The 27,350-nt window shown below is 41.1% G+C and overlaps 1 protein-coding gene across 1 annotated transcript; it reads right to left on the bottom strand.

The window, feature by feature from the left end:
- Positions 1 to 22: 22 nt before the first annotated feature.
- dgat1a (diacylglycerol O-acyltransferase 1a) lies at positions 23 to 26,770 on the bottom strand. Its single transcript, XM_064979894.1, has 17 exons — positions 26,418 to 26,770; positions 24,840 to 24,927; positions 15,652 to 15,692; positions 15,404 to 15,489; positions 15,086 to 15,138; positions 12,522 to 12,627; positions 12,203 to 12,331; positions 10,894 to 10,968; positions 10,634 to 10,737; positions 10,448 to 10,486; positions 10,044 to 10,085; positions 9,896 to 9,940; positions 3,631 to 3,743; positions 3,318 to 3,383; positions 3,032 to 3,119; positions 2,505 to 2,567; positions 23 to 2,359 (listed from the first exon to the last, which is right to left on the bottom strand). Exons 1-17 carry the CDS (start codon positions 26,660 to 26,662, stop codon positions 2,213 to 2,215), a joined length of 1,530 nt encoding a protein of 509 aa, XP_064835966.1. The 5' UTR covers positions 26,663 to 26,770; the 3' UTR covers positions 23 to 2,212.
- Between the last annotated feature and the right edge of the window lie 580 nt (positions 26,771 to 27,350).

The following is a 27,350-nucleotide window of genomic DNA, read 5'->3' as shown; positions in this document are numbered from 1 at the left end:
TTATTACAAGACAACAGCCAGGTTCCAGTTCCACAGGCAGGATTTTATTTAACTTGTGCAGTGACAGTTGTACTGTATCCAATGTTACAAAACTCTTAGCACAGAACATGAAAGAAACATAACACATGCCATGTTCTGGAACAGTCTCCCAAGTGATAGGAGCCGCATGGAAAGCAACCTGCCCTCACCTACTTAGCCAATCTGTCACACTCGATGGGACTTAATAGATTACAGATCTGAAGTTGAATTACAATATTTATCAATGTCACAAATTTTGTTGAGGGGAGGCTTTAAAAATACCTATTACCTGCCCATCAAACACACTTGGGTTGAAATTGTAAATTAAAATGGAATGTGAGGATAGAAGCATTATTTCTTACAACTGTCCTGAATGAAAATAACATGTACAAAAACAAACAAGTCACGCAATATTTATTTCCTACAACACATGACAATAGAAGCAGGAATAAAAATACTAAGCACTTTGGAGTAAGTAAAACAAGTGAAATACAGGCTCAATTTGGTTTGTGGCTCATGTAGAGATGTCGGGCACGAGTAGGATATTTGCTGAAGAAAAGCATGTCATTGAAACCAAGGGTTGAGTGGGCTAAACTAGTTGATGGTTTAAGTATATGAGTGACAAAGGTTCATTGAAGTGCAAATATAAATGCATACTGTGTTTACTGTTTGGATCACCATTTGTTAATGGGATGTCAATATTGGCAAATAAAACACCCAACTTATCTTGAGGACCATGTTTCTTTAGCAGATACATTCAAAGAGCACTAATTTCTTGGAAAACACCATGCATTTTTGTGCAAACAGATTAAAGGTATAATTCACCCAAACACTTGACTGGTTATTACTGCAGCCACATGAAATACACAACTTAATACTCAAAGGCATGACAAACAGCATATTGATAGGTGTACAGTACCAGTCAAAAGTTTGGACACCTACTCATTTCAGGGTTTTTATTTATACTATTTTCTACATTGTTGAATAATGGTGAAGACATCAACTATGGAATAACATAGTAACCCAAAAAGTGTTACTATATTTGAATTACGTTATGAGATTCTTCAAAGTGCCTTGACAGCTTTGCACACTTGGCATTCTCTCAACCAGTTTCATGAGGTAGTCACCTGGAATGCATTTCAATTAACAGGTGTGCATGATTAAAAGTTAAAGAAATTCTGCAAAGACCCACACCAATAAGAAGAGGCTTCCTTGGGCCAAGAAACAAGCAACAGACATTAGACCGGTGGAAATCTCAAATTTAGACTTTAGTTCCATCCGCTGTGTCTTTGTGAGAAGCAGAGTGGGTGAACAGAAGGTCTCCAAGTGTGGTTCCCACCGTGAAGCATGGAGGTGATGGTGCTTTGCAGGTGATACAGTGATTGATTTAGAATTCAAGGCACACTTAACAAGCATTACTACCACAGCATTCTGCAGCGATATACCATCCCATCTGATTTGCGCTTAGTGGGACTATCATTTGTTTTTCAACAGGACAATGACCTAACACACCTCCAGGCTGTGTAAAGGCTATTTGACCACGGAGAATGGAGTCCTTCATCAGATGACCTGGCCTCCAATCACCCAACCTCAACCCAATTGAGAGTTTGGGATGAGTTGAACCGGAGAGAAGGAAAAGCAGCCAACAAGTGCTCAGCATATGTGGGAGCTCATTCAAGACTGTTGGAAAAGCATTCCAGGTGAAGCTGGTTGAGAGAATGCCAAGAGTGTGCAAAGCTGTCAAAGGCAAAGAGTGGCTACTTTGATTTGTTTAACACTTCTGGTTACTACATGATTCCATGTGTTATTAGTTTTGATGTCTTTACTAATATTCTACAATGTAGAAAATAGTAAAAAAAAGGAAAAACCCTTGAATGAGACCAAACTTGACAGGTACTGTAGAGTTTTTTGCATTGATCTTCATAGTTGTAGACTATTAAAGTAAGAAACAGAGAAAAGGCATACAAATGTTCTCTAGCTTTGGCAGGGTAGTGTTTCACAACAATTGCACATGACTGGACTAGAGCCAAGTGTCTCTGTAGTGTATCAGTGCATTCGAGAAACTGAAGGCCAAAAACTTTTTGTAGTACATTCTTACTAATCAGTTGAGCTTCATATAAAACATTTCCCTTTCAAAATAAACATTTTTCCTTATTTAGTGGAATATATTGCTCCTCTGCTTATGGCCAACTGCTCATGATTGTGACACGTAATGTAATACGTAGAAGTCGTGGACATACATCAGTACGGCGATGGGCTGGCCAATGATGAGCGAGATCCAGACTGCCGCATTACCATAGTTACCCCTCAGGAAACGGCCGACGAACCAGGCGAGTGGAATCTGAAAGAAAAGTTGAGGCAATCATTAAAATCTGAAACCACTTACTTTAAAATGTGCGTATAACCATTAACAGAGGACCATGTTGTCAAACCCACTGTTTGATTATAAAAATACATTTTGTTTTTAGAAGAAATTGGTTTCTGACCTGAGACATCATGCCCATGAACGCCCACAGTCGGAACATTTTCAGAGGAACGCTCACCAAGTACTGAAATGAGAGAAGAAGATTATCAAATCGATGCAGCCTTTAAAAACACTGACATGTACACCATCAGATTAAGTCATGTGTGAAACTTGCCATGTTGGAGAGGATCAAAACCATCATGGGTAAATCGTGACTGACTGATCTAAAAAATAATATTAACTAGGTAAGTCAGTTAAGAACAAATTCTTATTTACAATGACGGTCTACCCCGGCTAAATCCGGATGACACTGGACCAATTGCCCTATGGGACTCCCAACCATGGCCGGATGTGATACAGCCTGGATTTGAACCAGGGACTGTAGTGACACGTCTTGCACTGAGATGTAGTGCCTTAGACCACTGCACCACTTGGGAGCCCAAGTGGCTCTCACATTGAGTAGTTATTTATGTAGATCAGTCACTCGGCTGCAATGTCCAACACGCCCAGTGTTAGATGGCAACACAAATCTCAGCCACCCACACAAACCTCGTGAAAGAAGGCGGAGACCAGGAAGATGGCTGTCTGAGCGACCCACTTATTCACACCTCTCCCCATGAGAGGCTTGTAAAAGTGGCTGTGGAGTACAAAAGAAGAAAATTAATTATTTATTAGTTGGGAACTGTAGACAATAACCAAGAGCATTGTTTATAGCCATCTTAAAAACTGCTAAAATGTCACAGAACTTACTGTAGACAACTCACAACACAAAGTCAGTGCTGTAGGAGGTGGTATTGTTCCAATCACAATGTTTATTTCTTAAACTCCTACTCACCGGAGGCACCACTTGTGCACAGGAATGTTCCAGTTAGACCAGAAATAAGTGACCGTCTCAGAGTTCCTGCAAAACAAGTGACTCGGTCAGAAACAAAGTTGCAGTTCATTATCTAGTCACTACTGTACATGACATGGAGGGAGAGGCGGCGCAGGGCAGCCTCATTCTTAAAGTAAAAAAAAATCCTTTATTTAGAAGACTTTGACTAAGCTACTTTACCATCTAGCACTACATGTAATCCAAACAGATGGCACATTTCACATGGTATCACTGCACAAATAACGCAAGGCTAACAGAATCATCATCCACTTACCACCAGTCCTGGTAAAACTCCCTGTCGCCAAACCGCATCAGCTCAGCTACGAAGTTCATGGAAGAGTGGAAAAACCAATAGAAAAAGATGAGCCAGATTAAATGATTGGGAACCTGTTGGGGTAGAGGGAAAGCCTTGTGCCATTAGACAGTCTGGACATCGGAAAAGTATTCAGACCTTCACTTTTTCACAATACAGCCTTATTCTAAAATGGATTAAACATTTTTTTTTATCCACAATCTATACACAATACCCCATAACGACAAAGCTAAAACAGGTTTATACATTTTAGCAAATGTATTACAAAAAAAAAAAACTGCAATACCTTATTTACATAAGTAGTTAGACCCTTTCCTAGGAGACTCGAAATTGAGCTCCGGTGCATTGTTTCCACTGATCATCCTTGAGATGTTTCTACAAGCTGATTGGAATCCACCTGTGGTAAACTCAATTGATTGGGCATGATTTGGAAGGACACGCACACCTGTCTATATAAAAAAGGTCCCACAGCTGACAGTGCATGTCAGATCAAAAACCAAGCCATGAAGTCGAAGGAATTGTCCGTAGAGCTCCGAGACAGGATTGTGGCGAGGCACAGATCTGGGGAAGGGTACCAAAATATTTCTGCAGCATTGAAGGTCCAAGAACACAGTGGCCTCCATCATTCATAAATGGAAGAAGTTTGGGACCACCAAGACTCTTCCTAGAGCTGGACACCCTGCCAAACTGAGCAATCGGGGGAGAATGCCAAGCGTTACATCTGGAGGAAACCTGGCACCATCCCATTGGTGTAAAATACTACTTAAGTAGTTTTGCATATTTATATATTTGACAACTTAATTCACTACATTCCAAAAGAACAGGTACTTTTTACTCCATACATTTTCCTTGACACCCAAAAGTACTCATTACATTTTGAATGCTTAGCAGGACAGGAAAATGTTTAAATTCACACACTTATCAAGAGAACATTCCTGCTTATCTCTACTGCCTCTGATCTGGCAGACTCGATACACACAAATGCATTGTTTGTAAATGCCTGAGTGTTTTAATGGATAGCCAGGGGGATACCCTAGCTAGCCATAAAGAAAAGAAAATGGTGCTGGCTGGTTTGCTTAATATAAGATATTATACTTTTGATACTTAAGTATATTTAAAACCAAATACTTTTAGACTTTTACTTGAGTCATTTTTTATTAAGCCATCTTTACTTTTACTCAAGTATGACAATTGGGTACTTTGTTCAAACATTGCACCGTCTGTACGGTGAAGCATGGTGGTGACAGCATCATGCTGGGGGGATGTTTTTTAGCAGCAGGGACTGGGAGACTGGTCAGGCTCAAGGGAAAAATGAACAGAGCAAAGTAATGAGATCCTTGATAAAAACCTGCTCCAGAGCACTCAGGAACTCAGACTATGGGCGAAGGTTCACCTTCCAACAGGACAACGACCCTAAGCAAACATCCAAGACAGCGCAGGAGTGCCTTCGGGACAAGTCTCTGAATGTCCTTGAGTAGTCCAGCCAGAGCCCAGACTTGAACCTGATCAACATCTCTGGAGACCTGAAAATGGATGTGCTGCAACACTCCCCATCCAACCTGACAGAGCTTGAGAGGACCTGCAGAGAATGGGAGAAACTCCCCAAATACAGGTGTGCCAAGCTTGTAGCGTCATACCAAAATAATACTTAAGGCTGTTAAATCGCTAGCAAAGGAACAACAAAGTATTGAGTAAGGAAAGGGTCTGAATACTTATGTAAATGTGATTTTTCATTTAAATATAAATGAGAAAATGTCTGAACTTGTTTTTCCTTTATTATGGGGTATTGTGTGTAGATTGATGGGGAGGTGACTATTTAATCCATTTTAGAATAAGGCTGTAACAAAATGTGGGAAAAGTGAAAGGGTGAATACTTTCCAAATGCACTCCCTCTACACCTTTAATTATAGGGCCAGTTTCCAAAACACAAATTAAGCCTGGTCTTGGACTAAGAAACACTGATGCAGTATGTACATAGTGTAAAAACACCCCATTAGGAACATCTTCCTATTATTGAGTTGCACATAGGAAGCTGTTCAGTGTAAAATTCCACCAGCAGCGTTGCAGTTCTTGACACACTCAAACCAGTGCACCTGGATACTACTGCCCTACCCCATTCAAAAAGGCACTTAAATGGTTTATTGCCCATTCTCTCTGAATGGCACACATACACAATCCATAGCTGTGTTCGAATACCCATACTGTATACTACATACTTAATGAGTATAAACACACTATTTACTAATGAGTTCATTTTAGTATACTGTAAACAAACTATCGTTTCAGTTGCGCTTACTAGCTAAACAATGTACGATTTCGGGTGTTTGTAAATTCAATCTGGAGTGCCAGTGTGCTCGTAAATTCCGAGCAATCAGCTGGTGCGAGCGTTTCGCTCCTGGAGCGTTCAAAGCACATACGCTCTGGCCGAGGAGTAGGGTTGATCCGAGCATTCAAGCACCCAACCTAACTCGCTAACGTTGGCTAGCTACTTCCAGACAAATGAGAGAACGCCTCACTGACCATTTTACTCGCCCGAGCAGAGCTGGTTAGGCTGTTTTCATGTTATCCAGAGCGTTGGTGACTAACTGTGTTGCTGGCAACAATTTAACTTCGCTCTTTTTTGCAGACCTTTACTGACACCAGCCATATTCAATGGACGTTGAGCATTGATATATTCATCAGTTAGATTGCTCTGAAATCTGAGTCAAATTTATTTATAAAGCCCTTTTTACATCAGCCGAGGTCACGAAGTGCTATACAGAAACCCAGCCTAAACGTTAGATTGCCAGAACTAACAATGCCCATTGAAACGCACAACTATACCACTTAGCTGACATACCGGTACATACTGCCTTAATTTTGCCGGACCCCAGAAAGAGACGATGGGGATCCAAAATAAATACAAATACTGCTGAAATGCTTTCCGGTTCGTAAGGATGGCGTAGCTAACACATTGTCACCCAACATGACTTATTCTTAAAGTCATTACATTGCTCAGCATTTTCTTAGCATCTGTCATAGGTGAAGCAATGCATGTGTCCGCTCTGCGGACTTTCGCCGCATATTTTCCGCGACTGTCATCAACTCTGAAAACGTGAAGCCACGCCCATTTCTGAAGAACTGCATTTATGGGCCCTAAAAGCAAATAGTGGGTAGCGTCTCAAACTCAAGACAGCCACACCCTCGTCTACTTACCCTTGCCTTATGCACTTGGGGGAATCCCCGCGATGGTCGTCGGAACAAACGATTAGCCAAGCAAGTGAAGTTCGCAACATAAGCCCCTCAGCCGTTGTTCTTTATCGAGTTTGCCTGTGCAAAATGTTCACTTCGGGGCCTGAAACCACCCCATAATTAAATTCCGATTATTGTACATCCGCAAAAACGTAAAACCTTGGCTAGATTCCAAACACTTAAGACATTCTCAGCCCTCAAATTAAGTGGACACTTCTGAGGAGTGTCATGAGGGAAGGAATTAACTTTAAATGGACAGCCCTTGACCGGAAATTTGCCAATCCCGTGATAAGTGTTTCCAGCCACCAGTAGCTTGTGGGTGCTTTATATGCTCTATAATCAATTATGCTTGCATGTCTACTTATACGTACCATAGGGTTAAATTCTCTGGCTGACTCTTCTCTGTATATATCAACAATGTCGCTCTTGCCGTGGGTGATTCCCTGATCCATCTCTACGCGACACCATTCTATATACATCTGGCCCTTCATTGGACACTTAACTAACCTCCAAACGAGCTTCAATGCCATACAACACTCCTTCCGTGGCATCCAACTGCTCTTAAAATGCTAGTAAAACCAAATGCATGCTTTTAAATCGTTCGCTGCTCGCACCCGCCCACCATCACTACTCTGGACGGTTCTGACGTAGAATATGTAGACAATTACAAATACCTAGGTGTCTGGCTAGACTGTAAACTCTCCTTCCAGACTCACATTAAACCTCTCCAATCCAAAATTAAATCTAGAAATCGGCTTCCTATTTCACAACAAAGCCTCCTTCCCTCACGCCGCCAAACATACCCTCGTAAAACTGACTATCCTACCGATCCTCGACTTCCGCGATGTCATTTACAAATTAGCCTCCAATGCTCTACTCAGCAAACTGGATGCAGTCTATCACAGTGCCAGGCGTTTTTTTGCCAAAGCCCCTTATACCACCCATTACTGCGACCAGTATGCTCTAGTCGGCTGGCCCTCGCTACATATTCGTCGCTAGGTCATCTATAAATCTATGCTAGGTAAAGCCCCGCCTTATCTCAGCTCACTATAACACCACCCACCCATAGCGCGTGCTCCAGCAGGAATATCTCACTGGTCATCCCCAAAGCTAACACCTCCTTTGGCCGCCTTTCCTTCCAGTTCTCTGCTGCCAATGACTGGAAGGAATTTCAACAAAAAAGAAAAAAAAGTTTGTTTTTGTTTAATGTAATTTTGTTTTGTTGGAGACATATTTCCATTACTAACTTTAAACAGATATCCGAGCAGCTAACCAAACGGCAGCTGTACATAGCCCATCTGTAAATAACCCACCCAAGCTAGCTACCTCATCCCCAGATTGTTTTTATTTACTTTTCTGCTCTTTTGCACACCAGTATTTCTACTTGCACACCATCATCTGCTCATCTTTCCCTCCAGTGTTAATTTGCTAAACTGTAATTACTTCGCTACTATGGCCTATCCTCACGCCACACACTGTATATAGACTTTATTTTCCCCTATTGTGTTATTGATTGTACGCTTGTTTATTCCATGTGTAACTCTGTATTGTTGTTCGTGTCGCACTGCTTTGCTTTATCTTGGCAAGGTCGCAGTTGTAAATGAGAACTTGTTCTCAACTAGCTTACATGGTTAAATAAAAATAAATTAACTATTAAATATATGCCTATTGTATGATAGTTCTAATTAATTTGTTAGCTAACGTTAGTCTGCCTAGCTACTTCTGAAGGAAAATGTTTTATTCCTACAATTTCCAAAAGCAATCAAACAAAAACATTACCTTTACGAAACGTGTGCGCATTAGTAGCACAACTTCTAACTTAATACATTCATTTTTATCATCACAAATTGAATTATGGGGTGTTTCAGGCCCCAAAGTGAACATCATTGTACACTCACAAACAAGGGCAGAGGGGGCTACGTTGCAAACTTCCCTTGCTTGGCTATCATTTGGACCAATGACAAATATGGCCGCGGGGATTCCCCCAAGGGCATAAGGCGAGGTTAAGTGGACGAGGGTGTCTCTTTTATGACTGAAACACAGCCCTCAACATGGAGAACTTAACATACAAGTATAAGTAAAAACAAATGTAAATAAGTTAGAAATTGTGGTATTAATGCACATGACGGCACAAACACTTCGTAAAAGTAATATTTGGTTAGCTTTTGGATATTGCATAAACAAAACATTTTACTTCTTCAGATGTTCCAGCTAGGCAGGCTAATGTTAGTTAGCTCGTTCAATTTGCTATCATACAGTAGGCAAATATTAATAATTATATAATTAATATAATTAGAAATGCAATCATAATTGACAGTAGTGCATATAAAAGCACCCACAAGCTACGGGTGGCTGAAAACAACCATTGCGGAATGACAGAGTAACAAAAAAAAATAATCCTTCCTGCCTCCCTCGCCCCTTGCCCTGCAGATGTATACTCGTCAGACGTCATGATATGTCACCAGAAGTGTTCACTTCATTTGAGGGTGTGTCTTGAGTTTGGAATGCTGCCTTCATATTTTGGAGAATTTAGTACGACATCCAGAAACTTCTGGCATACTAACTCTATCCATACAATATACTCAATTCAAGTCACAAATAGTGTGGTTAGTAGGATAATTCAAACACAGCTCATGTCTCAAGATCCTTTTTTAACCCATCTCCCCTGATTGAAGTAGATTTAACATGTGACCTCAATAAGGGATGGTCAGTATGATTCACCTGGTCAGTATGATGGAAAGAGCAGGTGTTCCCAATGTTTTGTACACTCAGTGTATATTGAGAAAGTATTTTCAGTCCTGGACTTGGCTTTGTCTGAGAAAATGGCTCATGACGTATGTATGGTGAACCAACATATCTTTTCATTGGGAAAATATGACAAATGTGAAACATGATAGAAATTAAACAGATTGATTAAGTGTTAGGTTTGTATGGAGACATGGGTTTAGGTTTGTATGGAGACATGAGTTTAGGTAATGTCTTTATTTACACTCACAGCCAGTTTCAGCATGCGCTCGATCATTCTGGAAAAGTCCATATCCTGTCGGGGGGGGGTGTAAATGAAACAAAGTCACCCTTAAGCACAGAGAAATGGAGAAGTCCAATAGACAAAAGTCTAACAGACGGAAGACGTTAATATTTACCTGGAATGGTTTCATGGAGTTCTGAATAGTCGGCACCATCCACTGAAAGAAACACGGTTAAAGGTTTTGTGAGACATGTTTAAGGTAGACTCAGCGATATGATGCAGATGTACAAAGTAAAAAGTAAAGTGGGTCAAAATCTGAAACAACTAAGAATTGGAGCGTGAGGCTCAACTTCTCTGTTTTGGTCCTGTGGCTGTCACATAAGAGCGTGAAGAGAACCCATGCACATCTGCAGATGCTGTTACTGTGTGAGAGTCTTGCATCGCAATATCGCTGCTGCTGCTCTTGCAACGGCATTTCGCTGACTAACTATCTTGTTACTTGATAATAAAGCCACCCATTAATCAAAATGTACTTGTTTGATGAGTGAAAATAAACCAAGGTAATAATAATGAACATACCTGTTGTACCAATCCAATCTGTAACTGTATGAAGAACAGCTGGAAAAGATTTGACCACCTTTTAGATTTTAAAATGCATTTACATATACAGTATGTTGTCATGAGGGTAGTGTATATTATTTATGGTGCATGCAAATTGCACATTCCCAGGTCTCTCCGTTTTCATTATGTGATCTTTGACCTCACCATCTCAAAGAGTCTCCTGAGCAGGAAGCTCTTGCGTATCCGTGGTGACCGGGGGAAGTTCAGCTCATAGCAGAGAGTTGGGGCAAACACAAAGTAATATATATCTATGGAGGGTGGACAGTAAAAATACAATTAAATTGTACATCTTTTGAAATAAGAATTTTGTGCAGAAATGTATAATCTGTATGGATTTAATTTCATTTAGTTGTAAACAGCTACTAGTCATGCTCATTATGGTCAATATCTCTTTCTGTTCTGACCTCTGTGTGTGAGATTCCCAGGGTAGGACACATGAGCGTGTACAGCTGACCCATTTGACTGGGCGACTGAAGGACCTATGGGTACACGTGTGGATGTACAAGACAGATTATTTCTGACAGCAGTACTTCTGAACAACCAGTAGATGGAGATGGCAGCACAGTAACGTTTCAGAAAGTGGGATGTTGTCGCAAGAGGGTGCATTTAATTATATGTGCGCGTGCTCGTATTTATTCAGGGGGCAAAAGATACATATTTAAACAAACGCTGAAAGCTTTTCACAGTAAACAGCCCAGCCAAAGACAGGTCACAGAAGTTACTCATACAGCTCATTAAATACCTGTATATTTCTCCTCACGTCACACGCATTTTTGGGGAGGTCAGAGTAATTTGGACAGCCAATCAGATCTCGGGCAGCATCTGTGTTACTGAGAGGGCGCAAAATGGCGAGAATACCCATAGCTGTGTGTGTGTGTGTCAACATGCTAATTTGGAGATGCTAACCAGTTGACATTACACCAGCACTGGAGAAAAGATCAAATACAATCAACCAGGATGGACAATGTTGATATTTTTCTCAGGAGGATGTACAAAGATGGCAGCCATGGCACTTTATTTTAGTTGCTGCCATTGATACACTGGAAAAAAAAAAATCACAACATGCAGTTCATAAGGAAAATCTGCCAATTGAAATAAATTCATTAGGCTGCAGTTAACCTGGTGAGGACGACGAGCACGCAGATTAATTCTCCTGTGACGGTTTCTAACAGTTTGTGCAGCTATTCTTTGGTTGTTTTCATAAGATATCCGGGTGGCTGGTCTCATTTGGCAGTTGGAAGTACTGCCAAATGATAAAATTACGTTGAGGCGGCTTATGGTAGAGAAATTAATATTCAATTCTCTGGCAACAGCTCTGGTGGACATTCCTGCAGTCAGCACGCTCCCTCAACTTCAGACATCTGTGGCATTGTGTTGTGACAAAACTGGAGTGGCATTTTATTGTACCCAGCACAAGGTGGACCTGTGTAATGATCATGCTGTTTGATCAGTTTCTTGATATGGTAGGGTGGATGGATTATCTTGGCAATGGAGAAATGCTCACTAACAGGGATGTAAACAAATTTGTGCACAGAATGAGACAAGCTTTTTCTAAATATGGATATTTTATTTCAGCTCATGAAACCAACACTTTACATATTGGTGTTCGGTATACTTTGTTTGTAGTATTTGCCATTTGTACTTTCCTCATTCGATTATGCACGCAGGTACACACAAACAGAAGTGAAGGGACACCTGGTCAGGAGTACTCACATGAATGGGAGCGGGTCAGGGTGCGGGCTTTGGTATGCCTAATCTCTCTACACCACATGTTCACATCCTTATACGAGTACAACTTCATGAAGAGGATGGTATAGACACACAGGGCAAAGGCTCCACCCACTACACAAGACAAAATAGATATCAAGTTTTACAATACTATTTTAGAAGTGGACAAATCCTCTGAGGGGCATTTAGTATTTTTGATAAGGTCAAGGAGTAAATATACTGTTACTCACAGATAAACATTAGGCCTATGCATATGGCCATGCAGTGTAAGCGTGTGTGTGAGATCATGATCAGGCCATCTCACCTGGGGTAATGGAGGTCAGCGTGAGCACAGTGGCTGATGGGAAAAAGAGGAGGGTGGTCAGATTGACCAAGTAAAGGAATGTTCCAGTAGTCTCTGAGATGGTGCCCTGCAGAGCAACAGGGAAAAAAATAAAATAATTGTTAACACAGTACTCTGGGCACAGAATTACTACATACAGTATAATAATTTATGGGCCTTTGTGGGCCTGGGGTGGTCTAGTGGTCTAAACTGGTGCCTCCAGTATACATGTACCAGTGAGAGTGTGGTGATCATCCTTGAGACGTTTATAAATCTTGGAGTCCACCTGTGGTAAATTAAATTGATTGGACACGATTTGGAAAGGCACACTCCTGTTTTATAAAGGTCCCACAGTTGACAGTGCATGTCATATCAAAAACCAAGCCATGAGGTCAAAGAAAGTCTGTAGAGCTCAGAGACAGGATTGTGTCGAGGCACAGATCAGGGGAAGGGTACCAAAACATTTCTGCAGCATTGAAGGTCCCCAAGAACACAGTGCCCTCTATTATTCTTATATGGAAGAAGTTTGGAACTACCTAGAGACTCTTCCTAGAGCTGACCACCCGGCCAAACTGAGCAATCGGGGGAGAAGGGCCTTGGTCAGGGAGGTGACCAAGAACCTGATGGTCACTCTGACAGAGCTCTAGAGTTCCTCTGTGGAGATGGGAGAACCTTCCAGAAGGACAACAATCTCTGCAGCACTCCACCAATCAGGCCTTTATTGTATAGTGGCCAGATGGAAGCCACTCCTCAGTAAAAAAAGGCACATGACAGCCTGCTTGGTGTTTTCCAAAAGGCACCTAAAAAGGACTCTGACCATGAGAAACAAGATTCTCCGGTCTGATTAAATCAAAATTGAACTCCTTGGCCTGAATGCCAAGCGTCATGTCTGGAGGAAACCTGGCACCATCCCTACGGTGAAGCATGGTGGCGGCAGCATCATGTTGTGGGGATGTTTTTCAGTGGCAGGGACTGGGAGACTCGTCAGGATTGAGGGAAAGATGAACGGAACAAAGTACAGAGAGATCCTTAATGAAACCCTGCTCCAGAGCGCTCAGGACCTCAGACTTGGAATGTGAACCTTCGCTTCACAAGACAACAACCCTCAGCACACAGCCAAGACAACACAGGCATGGCTTCAGAACAAGTCGCTGAATGTCCTTGAGTGGCCCAGCCAGAGCCCGAACCCGATCTAACATTTCTGGAGAGTCCTGAAAATAGCTGTGCAGCAACGCTCCCCAGCCATCCTGACAGAGCTTGAGAGGATCTGCAGAGAATGGAAGAAACTCCCCAAATAAAGGTGTCAAGCTTGTAGCATCATACCCAAGAAGACTCGAGGCTGTGATCGCTGCCAAAGGTGCTTCAACAAAGTACTGAGTAAAGGGTCTGAATACTTATGTAAATGTGAGTTTATTTTTTATACATTTGCACAAATTTCAAAAAAACATTTTTTTGCTTTGTCATTATGAGCTATTGTGTATAGATTGATAAGGAGAAAAACAAAATGTAATAATTTTTTAGAAGGCTGTAACATAACAAAATGTGGAAAAGGGGTCTGAATTTTGAATGCACTGTACATATACTGAACAAAAATATAAAAACGCAACAACTAACAATTTTACTGAGTTACATTTCATATAAGGAAAACAGTCAATAGAAAGCAATTCATGAGGCCCTAATTTATGGATTTCACTTGTCAGGGACGCAGCCATGGGTGGGCCTGGGAGGACATAGGCCTAGCCCCTGGGGAAGCCAGGCCCAGCCAAACAGCCAATTCCCCACAAGCGGGCTTCATTACAGACAGAAATACTCCTCAGTTTCATCAGCTGTCAGGGTGGCTGGTCTCAGATGATCCCGCAGGTGAAGAAGCCGGATGTAGAGGTCCTGGTCTGGCTTGGTTACACATGGTCTGTGGTTCAGAGGAGGTTGGATATACTGCCAAATTCTTTTTAAAAATGACGTTGGAGGCAGATAATGGTAGAGAAATTAACATTAAATTCTGTGGCTGTAGCTCTGTTGGACATTCCTGCAGTCAGCATGCCAATTGCATGCTTCAACTTCAGACATCTGTGGCATTGTGTTGTGTGGCAAACTGCACATTTTAGAGTGGCCTTTTTGTCCCAGCACAAGGTGCACCTGTGTAGTAATCATGCAGTTCAAAATCAGCTTCTGACACACCGGTCAGGTGGATGGATTACCTTGGCAAAGGAGAAATGCTCACAAACAGGGATGTGAACAAATTTTTCCACAAAATTAGAGAAATAAGCTTTTTGTGTATATGGAACATTTCTGGGATCTTTTATTTCAGCCCATGAAACCAACACTTTACATGTTGCATTCACACACACACACCTTTTAAAAAAGCCACATTGGAGTTTATTTGGAGGGGGGGCGGGGGAATGCTTGAAAAACCTATTTAACAGATGTCCCACACCATCTCTACCTAACAGGCGTCTGAAATACTTGTTCACAAGCAACAGAGAGATTAGTGAGATTTCACAGCACATCCTTCACATTAGTCCCAGACATTATGGCATGACACTCACCACTGATAGCCTCCGCTCCGTGTACAAAGCTGCCATTATGAACACGTTCGAAACTGAGGAAAAATAAACACATTAGATTCGGGTACTCCACAAAAGACAGCCGTGTAATATTCCTACAATATTGATTCCAAAATTAGAAAATTTGCCCACACTTGGTGGGAAAACAGTTGATGATATTTTAGTTGGTATAATGACTTGGGTTGCATAGCAACCAAAACCAGACAATAAGACATTAAAATAAATAGATTTGGGAAGATGTACAACAATCACAATAGTAAGGCTAGCATGCCAAAGAGGAGAGCGGTTTAGTCTACATACCAATGACAAGGCAAGATGCAGGCCAGTTATATGGGTCTTTTAAAAACAGTGAAACCACTTGGATGGGGTCCACCAGTATCCCATATCTATCAGAGGAGATAAAGAAGATCTTGATGGATACTACTTTTTACAAAAGAAGCGGTGGTCAAAATGAAAGGATCGGCAGTCGTGACAGAAGTGATTAACAAATGATCATATTGAAGTTGACAGCCTAAGTGTTTTAGTTATTTAAAGCTGCAGATACTGACTTTATTAGATTCTCCAGGAAAAGGCGTGCATTGCACAAGACCTGCAACAGAAGACATTCTGCAATCAGAAGTAAACAACATTTATACAAAGAAAATTGTATGAAGGAGAAGACTGACCAGTGATCATTCATTAGCAACACAGACAGACTGGTCACAGGTCAGTCTTCCACCACGTTGATGTGAGCCATACACAAGTGCCGAGGCAGTCATTGACTTTTTTCTTAATCTATTTAACACATTTGTTTGACTTCCAATATCACAAAAATAATGTGTTAAGCAGTTAAGGGGTGGGGGCTATAATCCTCCTTGAGTCACATGCAGGTAAGACATTCTGATTTCACAGAGTATCGGAAAGAGCAGATTAAGGTTTCCAAAACACACTTCACTTTGCCAAACAACTTACAATTTAAGAGATGATCTCCATTTCAAAATATCACTTTCTAAGAATAATCCCTGATCCTTGGCGCTCCACACTGGAATGTTGCAGTGAAAATGCCTGCCCATTGGCTTAGTAAGGGGAGGGTAAAGAGAGGCCCAGCCGTTTAAAATGCTAATCTCAATGCTATAAAGACTGATAAGAACAATCATCCATTCTGGTAACAGATAACCTAACCCTGGGGACCAACCCACAACAAGCAGCGGTACATGACACAGTATATGTTCATAGCTTGCTTCTGTATTACAGCAAAAACAAACGAGATGAGATGTGGGATCAATCGAGGTGAAATATCTAGGCTAATCGTCCTTGTGTTTCTCACCATGCAGTGTTGTAGCTGTTATCTGTCTCCAGATTGGTTAGGATACACAGGCCAGCTAGCACTTCCATTAAAGGTTGAATCTGATGTATATCCCCCTTTTGGAACTTACACTGTATAATTAATTTGATACCTATTGATTCTTGAATATAACTTATGAGTCTTGAACTTAGTTCAGCTGTCATACCTCATCAGAACCAAAAATATACATTTGTTTTACCCTACTGTTTGTAAAGAATGTAATTGTAAACCAACACCGTATAGCCTCAAAACATGGTTAAAACTATACATTTGATTTCATGGATGGTCAGTCCTTGCATCCATTGTCTGGTCTATGAATTTGAGAGCGGTTACATTTCTCTAGCCCTATCCCCTCGCGGTTTACAAAAACAGGTCCATAGACTAGCCTTGTGACACCATACTGATCTTGCAATCGCTCACATTGTTTCACTGAGGCTAAAATGTTAGCAGGCTATCCATAGACTATATCACAGCGGTCACTCACTGGTGGTGTCACGTTCACCTAAAGCTGACAGTCACACACAGAGACAACACTGAAAGAGCAAACCCTGATCCTGAAACCTTGGCCCTGGATAGTGGAGTCGTGCAGAACCTGTTTGAGTTCCAAACCGAAAATAGACATGCTGTTGTTGCCATATTAAAAAAAGAAAAGCATGAGTCAACCTACAAGCAGCATACCAGACAGACTGCTTCATTACAAGGTTAGGTTTGTTTCTGCAGCAGCAACTTCTTTACTACATTATTCAAAAGGGCTTGTTCAATTTGAGGAGCAACATAAAAAATAAAATCATAATAATTGAACTGTTAAATTACTCCCATTACTCCCATTTCTCCCAAACAATAATGATAGCTGTGGGTTACCTGTATGTTTCAGCCCCTTCAAAATATCAACCTAAAGCACACCAACATAGCTTAGCATCAATTATGCGTGTAGCCAAAGGCTACCTAGCCTAACACACATGACCTGTAAGATACAGAAACTGCAATATTTATGGTCCATTGAAACAGTCTACATACTGTAGATATTGCCTAGGACCAGAGCCATTTATTGAAATAGGCAGCTCTGGTCAGGCCTACATGAAGCAGCACGTGCCGAGGAACCAACCCCTTCGAACTGGCTGGGCATCACAGTGACCGAAGAATATCCTTGGTGAGCCAGCAATGTAAAAGATAGCTACAGAGGGTCCGCCGTGTAACAGTTACATCTCTTTTCTAGCTCACATCCTCTAGCCAGCAACTTTCCACTTGAGTTTCAGACCCATTCATTAGCGGGTACAAAGAATGTAGGGATGACACCCAGGGAATATGATTTGGGGGGGGGGGGGGGGGGTCAGTTTGAATGTCATAGCGATCATGTTTCAAAGACTGGATTAATACCGGCTTCGGAAAGTATACTTCTCTTGCTCAGATGCTTTGAAGGCAACGGCAAGATTTTTCCTGCAATCTCTCTTCAAAACAGAAAGAATTGGGTGTTTATTTTTAGTTATAATATGAGATTGTCCATATTAATTTAATAAATTGTTAGAAATGCGCATTATTGGATGTTCTGCCAGAAAAATAAAATACCATTGAACTTCCATTAACACTGAGTGTTAAGAACAGGAAATGTCTATCATCAGAGGAAGAAGAAATTCTGAGTCCTCATTTGACCTTACTCTGGGGGACAGAATTAACTGCAACACATCAACTGACAAATCACAGTTGACAGGAGTCATGAATGCTCTGGCTACTGCCCACTCCATTACACAATGCCAGCAGCCTAGCATACCTGGCAGAACATGTCAATGACTTGAACCTTGCCTATCTGAACAGTGCAAACTTAAAATGGATCAAACTTCAGAGACTACATTAGGCTAAACCTAGGTAATATGGACATTTGTGCATGCCTGGTTGTGCTTATCAACATACAGTAGGCTACAGCCTCCAGTAGGCTACATGAACCAGATAAGGTGTACTAGTAAAAAAACAGGCAATGCTTGTAAGGTGGGTGACAGAATGGAGAGATTCTCATCAGGCTCCTCTCAGTAAAAAGAAAGACGACACGTTAGTGTTAAAATGCCCACCACAGAGCCTAACTGTCAGAGTACCAAGAGAGGAGAGGTGACCGTTTCTTTGACTGCTATAATAAAGGCAAGTTTGACGTTTTTATAAAAACATCAAGAGAGCGATCAAGAAAGAGTGTTAAAGAGCACAAAGGAGAAAGAGTGAATTACTTGGCTAGCCTTCACAGTTGAATGAGGCAAGCTGTGTGACACATGACCAAGATGCTTCAGCTCTCATTCAAAGTCCAAGTCTCTTCATAGTTCATAGAAAACTCCTCTCTCATAAGAAAATATAAGAGGGCCAGGGATAAAAGTTCTCTTATCAAACTGATTACTGTTTTGTTTGCCATGCACAGGCGTAGTGTGGATCAGTCAACAACGTTTACCATTTCTATTGAGAGACAGCTCTGAAAAGACATTCAGACACCATTGGGTTACTCATGATTCTCTGTGTAGACAACAGCCCAAGAGAAACTGATATCTGCCTATCAATAAAACTAGCAATTGGCAGGAAAGCAAGGAATGTGGGCCTACTGAGAGACAGATAACCAATTATCCATCCATCCACGAAGCTGATCAGAGTTGAGTCTTCACAGATTTCCTCAAACAGGAGAAGTAATTGACAGAAAAGTACCGGTATTAAACATTCTACAAATTGCAGTCTAAATTCGAGAGTCTAAAAGGACAATGTGGGTTCATGCAGATTTATATCAATGGCTCCAATATGGCTGGTCAGTTGCCAACAGCGTCACTATTCTCTATAATCAACACATCCCCATAAAAATCTCAGTTTAAACCAGAGATACAGTATCGGTTTTATTGCATTGGATGCATCTTAATCTATTCATGTCAAACTTCAGCATCTACAGACACTGACAACAGATCAATAAAATATCCTCGTAATCCATGCCGAAAAGGGATATCACTTATATTGTTTTTGCATTTTAGTCAACCCTAATCCTTTTCCTAACCCGCTGCGTAAATACTCCTAATCTGCTACGAAATGTCAAATATTAAGATCATTTGACAATAGCTGGATCTCTTCTTGCCATGACCATGAAGAGACACATTGTATGACACAACATCCATAAAGCTTAGAGAACATTGTCCTAAAAAAACAAAATGGTGGTTATCATGTAATAACCCAATGATAATTTGTTGAGAACGTCATTCATAAGGAGGGAAATGTATGGACATTACAGCATATGACAAAGGCCTCAATGGGATAGGACAACCTGCTGTGTTGACTAATGGTTGTCCCAGCCCAGCAATAGATGTAATATTTATATGAAACTAAAACCTGAATGAATTAAAACACCAAACACTTAAGTGCCATGAAGGTAAAGGTAACCTGAAGAAGTGATATTCTAACATCAGGAGTGCTTTTCATTTGTTTATGTACTTCTGTAGGTTCACCAACAGACCTCCATCAATACACCCATGTCAGCTGGACTCCCACTGAAGATGAGCAGTGCTGCAGGAGCATCAGGTTCTACTTCTTTTCCAGATATGAAAAGGAGAATCCCTCAGCTGGTTGTCATATGCTGTGCTTTTGACTGAATTATTCTGTTGTGCCATTTGAGTATAGCACCTTCACATCATGACAAAAGTGACCTATTAAACCCTATGAATATATCAAATGTAATTTGGAATGTTAAAGTACAGTATGTTTAAAATAGTATTTTACACAATAGGCTATATTGTTGTAAGGGTGAAATAGTATTTTTTCCATCTGCTTTGCACCGACCCATTGAATAAAAAGTATTTCTCATAGCCCTACTATCTTCTTTTAAAATGTAAAACTAATTTTGCATAGACAATGTAATTGTGGTAGTCTTAGGCATTAACCATTATCCATTATTATTAACCATTATCATAGTAGCACCTCCAAGTGCCACTCAGACCTTCTGGGAGAAAGGTATCTTGCATTGAATTTGGTAGTAGTTGTGTGTATGATTAAAGCTCTTGCTTCCATACATTTCACCAACTAGAATACAAGGGTTGGATTTGCAATAAACAATTTCATGTCAGCACAAGGCATGTACAACATCCAGCATAATGATTAGCCTCATATACTTTGTTCACTGGAATTGTTTAAAAAAAAAATTGAGAACATATAGCTGAACATTATGTAAACAATGTGTGAGCTAAGCTATTTTCTGCTTCATATGCACTATGTCAAGGGGTGCATTGCAAATGCCCATAAGGCCAATGCCATCATACTGTAGGCCAGTGGTTCCCAGCACTGGTCCTCGAGTACCCCAACAGTACAGTTTATTGTAGCCCCGGACAAATACACCTGATTCAACAAAAATGTGTGTTGGGGTATTCAAGGACTGGAGTCGGGAATCACTGCTGTAGGCCTACAGCATCGCACGCCATTATCAGCTGCAAAATGGGTTCACATGTCTGATATCCTGAAAATTGGAACAATCAAATAAAACTAATTGGAGCGCTTTTGACTGAACAGAAAGATCATTTTAATTTGAGAATACATCAAAAGAAACAGACAAATGAGATTCCCCTTCCACTGATAATTGCAGGATTGTGATTAATCAACATAACGATTATTCAAGATGAACTAGTGTCTAAGTTAACAATTAAAACATGTAACTTAAAAAAAAAAAAAAAAACGAAACCATTTCAAAGTGTACAAATAAGCTAACTCATATGTAACACTTTATTCACAAGTAGGCTATTATTACTAAAGCATCAGGTGAACAAAAAGTCAATACCAGAGGTGGCCAACCTCTCTCCACTGAATCACAGGGGAGCAGACTTCTGTTCCAGCCCGGCAATAGCACACTCGATTATTAAGTAATTAGGTTTCATACATTGAATCAGGTGTGTTAGTGCTGAGCTGGAACAGAAGCCAGCACACACAGCAGGGTTGGCCAGCGCCAGTTGTAATATGTTTATATATTGTGTAACTTTTAAACTGTATTTCTGTTCACAAAATGTGCTAACATAGGTACACATATAGTATACAAGGATGTACCCTTATTCTCTCGGGACTTCATCTGCAGACAGGGTTTGACAGCTCTGTATCTGAGGACAGAAAACAGCAAAAATAAACAGACTGCATTATTCTCAAATTAAACAGCACTGAATATTATGTTACTATATCATCTCGGTCCTCAGTTTCCCGCTAGGGACTGGAACTGGAGAATATTTTCACAATGTCACCTTATCTATCCAGAGTAGTCTACTATCCCTTCTCTGACAGCTGGAACTGCTAACTAATCCTTTCACCCTCTTCCATGGCTGTCATTCCCCTCTTCAAAGGGGGGGGGGCACTGCTACAAACCTATATCTATCCTACCCTGCCTTTCTAAGGTCTTCGGAAGCCAAGTCAACAAACAGATTGCCAACCATTTTGAATCTCACCGTACCTTCTCTGCTATGCAATCTGGTTTCAGAGCTGGTCATGGGTGCACCTCAGCCACACTCAAGGTCAAAAATTATATCTTAACCGCCATCGATAAGAAACATTACTGTGCAGCCGTATTCATTGATCTGGCCAAGGCTTTTGACTCTGTCAAATCACCACATCCTCATCGGCAGACTCGACAACCTTGGTTTCTCAAATGATTGCCTCGCCTGGTTCACCAACTACTTCTCTGATAGAGTTCAGTGTGTCAAATCGGAGGGTCTGCTGTCCGGACCTCTGGCAGTCTATGGGGGTGCCACAGGGTTCAATTCTTGGACCGACTCTTCTCTGTATACATCAATGATATATCGCGCTTGCTGCTGGTCAATCGACACCATTCTGTATACTTCTGGCCCTTCTTTGGACACTGTTAACAACCCTCCAGGCAAGCTTCAATGCCATACAACTCTCCTTCCGTGGCCTCCAATTGCTCTTAAATACAAGTAAAACTAAATGCATGCTCTTCAACTGATTGCTGCCTGCACCTGCCCAACATCACTACTCTGGACGGCTCGGACTTAGAATACGTGGACAACTACAAATACCTAGGTGTCTGGTTAGACTGTAAACTCTCCTTCCAGACTCACATCAAACATATCCAATCCAAAGTTAAATCTAGAATTGGCTTCCTATTTCGCAACAAAGCATCCTTCACTCATGCTGCCAAACATACCCTTGTAAAACTGACCACCCTACCAATCCTCGACTTCGGCGATGTCATTTACAAAAAAGCCTCCAATACCCTACTCAACAAATTGGATGCAGTCTATCACAGTGCAATCCATTTTGTCACCATAGCCCCATATACTACCCACCATTGCGACCTGTTCGCTCTCGTTGGCTGGCCCTCACTTCATACTCGTCACCAAACCCACTGGCTCCATGTCATCTACAAGACCCCGCTAGGTAAAGTCCCCCCTTATCTCAGCTCGCTGGTCACCATTGCATTACCACCTGTAGCACGCGCCCCAGCAGGTATATCTCTGGTCACCCCCAAAACCAATTCTTTCTTTGGCCGCCTCTCCTTCCAGTTCTCTGCTGCCAATGACTGGAACGAACTACAAAAATCTCTGAAACTGGAAACACTTCTCCCTCACTAGCTTTAAGCACCAACTGTGAGCTGCTCTGTCAGATTACTGCACCTGTACATAGCCCACCTATAATTTAGCCCAAACAACTACCTCTTTCCCTACTGTATTTATTTTGCACCACATTATTTTTATTTCCACTTTGCACATTCTTCCACTGCAAATCTACCATTCCAGTGTTTTACTTGCTATATTGAATTTACTTTGCCACCATGGCCTTTTTTTGCCTTTACCTACTTTATCTCACCTCATTTGCTCACATCGTATATAGACTTATTTATACTGTATTATTGATTGTATGTTTGTTTTACTCCATGTGTAACTCTGTGTCGTTGTATGTGTCGAACTGCTTTGATTTATCTTGGCCAGGTCGCAATTGTAAATGAGAACTTGGTCTCAACTTGCCTACCTGGTTAAATAAAGGTGAAATAAAAATAAATAAAAATGAAAATCTAGGTAGCTAACAAATGCATTGGAGTTACAGCGATACATACATCAAGATAGCTAGCTGGTGTGGGATCCTGTGTTTTACATTATAGCCAGTACCATCCATCCATATCTATCTATCTATCTATATATATATGATTAAATATTATCTGATGTTGGCTGTGTGAAGTATCTGCATTTGTGCACTTGAGCATAATCATGAGAGTAAACAACTGCTTGCTACAACTACTTGCCGGTTTGTGTGTGTCTGACAACTGAGTAACATGGTGTGACCTGCATGTTGCAAAACTGTAGATAACAGCCCAGCAGATGCTTTGTCCTTGTGTATGCATGTAACAATATTGAGCATATGGTGTGACTTGATGTATCTTACAAAGTTGTGGTTAAGCATTCATAGGGAGGGGTGGTCATCACGAGGTTTAACTGAGATGGAAAAATACTGAACAACACAATAGCAGGAACTGAGCAACTGTTCTAACTAGGCTGCGATACCAGAACAGTAGGAATCTATACATCGACAGAGGGAGGACTCCAGGAAGCACCAAGAGACGGGGACCCGCCTGAGCACCTGCAATAGGCTGAGCAAGTTTAAACCACGCTCAGCCTCTACTGTAATAGACATAGTTCCAACCCGTCTGTTGGCCCATCACAGTATAAGAACAACTGTTTATGTACATCCTGTCAGTTCTCTGTTCTGCCCTGTGTGGTATTACAGTGAGCCAGTTTATACGAAAGTTGCATTTGCCATTTATTACTTAGCTAATAAAAAAATACATAGTATAAAATCGGTGACTCATTGTTATATTTATCCTGATACTAGATTTGAATTTACGCAACTCGAACACTGGTGATATTTAATTCACTTAGCTAACTTTACATGCTGTACAGCCAGCTAATGTTAATAACTAGCGAACTTTATGTTAGCAGCTCACTTGAGTTAGCCTGCACACAGAGTTTATGTAGCAAGCTCTAGCTAGCTAGCAACACATTTTCAAAAAATATTTACTTACTTTAATAGGTTCTTCCACTGCCTCCATTTTCTGGGTCCTTAGAAAAACTAAATAGGCAATCTTCCTGAAGTTTCCTGTGGTAGCAAAAAATAGCCATCCAACATGGTGCCTGGTGCGATAGCTAGGTGATTTGTGACGCAACTTCAAGCCCGCTATAGCAGTAAGCCCAAAAATTATTAATTAATTAGGATATTTTTTTGATACGTCAATAAAAATAAAATAGCAAAATTATTCTTGGTGTGAATTCACCAATTTGTAAGTCGCTCTGGATAAGAGCGTCTGCTAAATGACTTACATGTAAATGTAAATGTAATTTCTTAAAACAAACCCACATAGCTTAGCATAATTATTAATGATCAAATCTTACAAAAAAAATAAGTCAGGCTAGCACCTACCAGCATGACCACACACCAGTTGAGGATGCCTCTATAGTTACTGTAGCCACTGGCTGAGCTGAGCAGGGACTCCTGGAGGACATGGCAGCTGAAGAGACAGTAATAAGGATAAACAGTATTAGATACAACTAATTAACTTCAGTTCAAAAAAACGTCTCATTGGCCGGTGCACAGCGACAACCCTCTACTCCAACCTAATATGCTGGCACCCGAGTGGCGCAGTGGTCACTACAGTCCCTGGTTACAATCCAGCCGTGATTGGGAGTCCCATAAGGCAGCACACAATCAATTGGGGAGGGGGGGGGGGGGGGGTAGACCGTCATTGTAAATAAGAATTTGTTCTTCACTGACTTGCCTAGTTAAATAAAGGTTACATAGAAATTTTTTTAAATTCAGTGTTAGTGTGTGTGTGTGTGGGTGGGGGGGGGGTAAAGCAGAAGACATTTTGAGACCATTCGTGATATGTATATAAAAAATAAGGCTTAAAAACAGGTCTACGGCAAGCATATTGTTGATTATAGAATTGACATTGCTTTAGAGGGGGAATTATAATGTTCATAATTCATTGCATCATTTGTCACAGATATTTCTTGGCAGTAGGCTTATATCTGAGATGTAATTCCCCAAAACACTTGATATTGCACTTCGAGCTTTGGGATAGTAAACTTTGTTAGGACTTTGGCAATTCCCAGAAGGCCAAGGACACTGGTTGTGAAAACTGGAGTAAAGGGGGTTTGTTTGGTATTGCGAAACCAGAAGACACCTCGCAGTGGAAGTGATAGGCCTACACAAAACAAGCCCATAATTGAGGATCACTGAAGTGCACAGCCACAGTTGCACTAGTCTAGCACATTTAAAATGTACTGCAGCATAACTAGTTACCTGATCTGCAAAGGTAACCCATGGACATTTGGCCTAGATTTCTTGCAAACATGTAAGCAAAGTTATCATACATGATGTAAGTGAACCTATGAAAGATTAGTCCTTTCGACCTATATTACGAGTAACCTGTAGCTTGTACCTACCTGCCTGCAGCTTGTATTACGAGTAACCTGTAGCTTGTACCTACCTGCCTGCAGCTTGTATTACGAGTAACCTGTAGCTTGTACCTACCTGCCTGCAGCTTGTATTACGAGTAACCTGTAGCTTGTACCTACCTGCCTGCAGCTTGTACCTACCTGCCTGCAGCTTGTATTACGAGTAACCTGTAGCTTGTACCTACCTACCTGCAGCTTGTATTATGAGGAACCTGTAGCTTGTACCTACCTACCCGCAGCTTATATTATGAGTAACCTGCACCTAAAGTTTAGAAAACATTTCTGGGCTGCATGTAACTTTGCGGTTAAGAGCATTGGGTCAGTAACCGAAAAGTTGCTGGTTCGAATTCCTGAGCCTAGTAGTTGAAAAATCTGTCGATGTGCTTTTGAACAAAGCACTAAACCCCAATTGCTCCTGTACATTTCTCTGGATAAGAGCGTCTACTAAATGACAAAAATATAATTCTAACAAAAGAGTGACAGCTGTAAATTAAAGACATCTGTGAGCTGAGCGCATAAAAAGCCTTTCGTTATATCTTACCTAAATCTTTCGCTGGTTTTGCTCCTCTCCTTGCGTGGTGTCGTGACCGGCTCGTGCACCCCTTTTTCCTCCTTCACTTTCCGGTTGCTGTGGCTCGGTTGGCTTGAAGTTTTTTCCCCTGCGCTACCGTTAGCTTGTTTAGAATTGGCACCCGCTGGCGTAGCGCAGATGGTGGTTCTCCTTGTTCTGCGTGTCATCATGGGGACTCTATCGTTTCTGTCACCCATTTTTAAAATTTGAAGCATTCAACCGTACCTTGCTAGAATTGAACTAGACGTTTCTCCCTCGAGCCACTGCTGTAAAGTCCAGCCCGACATGCTGTCGAGGAGAAGGTTGCAGTCCCAGTTATAAACCTCAACATTATTTTGATTGAGGAGGGAGGAGCAATAGTTTGTAGGAGGTGCTGGTGGGGAGGCTGTGACGCGGCGCACAGTTTAACGCTTTTGGAGTTAGTCATTAATTTTGTTATTTAAAAAATGGCGTATAAATGGGGAATATTGTTTATCAAAGTCTGGTTTTCCTCAAAGTGCACACAAAGTGCCAGAAGACAAGAGTAGTGAAACGTTACAAGCACTAGTGCACTGAGCCCACCTTCATGGATTTCCAATTGAAAGTGAATGAGCCAATGAGATGCATATATTTTTAAATTGCTATCCCTTTGCGACCAATCAGATAGCATGAAATTATAAATCCCTCCTCAAAAGAAGTTAAGTGGATTTCCTGGGACAATAGTAGATGATACATTAACAGCTGTATGGTAGATCACAACTCGAACTGAGAATTCGTTGTAATTGTTATTTTCTGTTGTTAGACAAACGATTATAAACCTGTATTTACTTCAGCAAGTGACGGTATCACAACATATGTATTGTTGATGTGTTATTAATTTTAACAGGCTATGAAAAAATGGGTATTGAAATACTCAAGAGACAT

This window comes from Oncorhynchus masou, chromosome 12, assembly GCF_036934945.1.
Source record: "Oncorhynchus masou masou isolate Uvic2021 chromosome 12, UVic_Omas_1.1, whole genome shotgun sequence".
Taxonomy (NCBI): domain Eukaryota; kingdom Metazoa; phylum Chordata; class Actinopteri; order Salmoniformes; family Salmonidae; genus Oncorhynchus; species Oncorhynchus masou.
The sequence above is the reverse complement of the archived record's forward strand: the minus strand, read 5'-3'. Positions and strand labels throughout refer to the sequence as shown.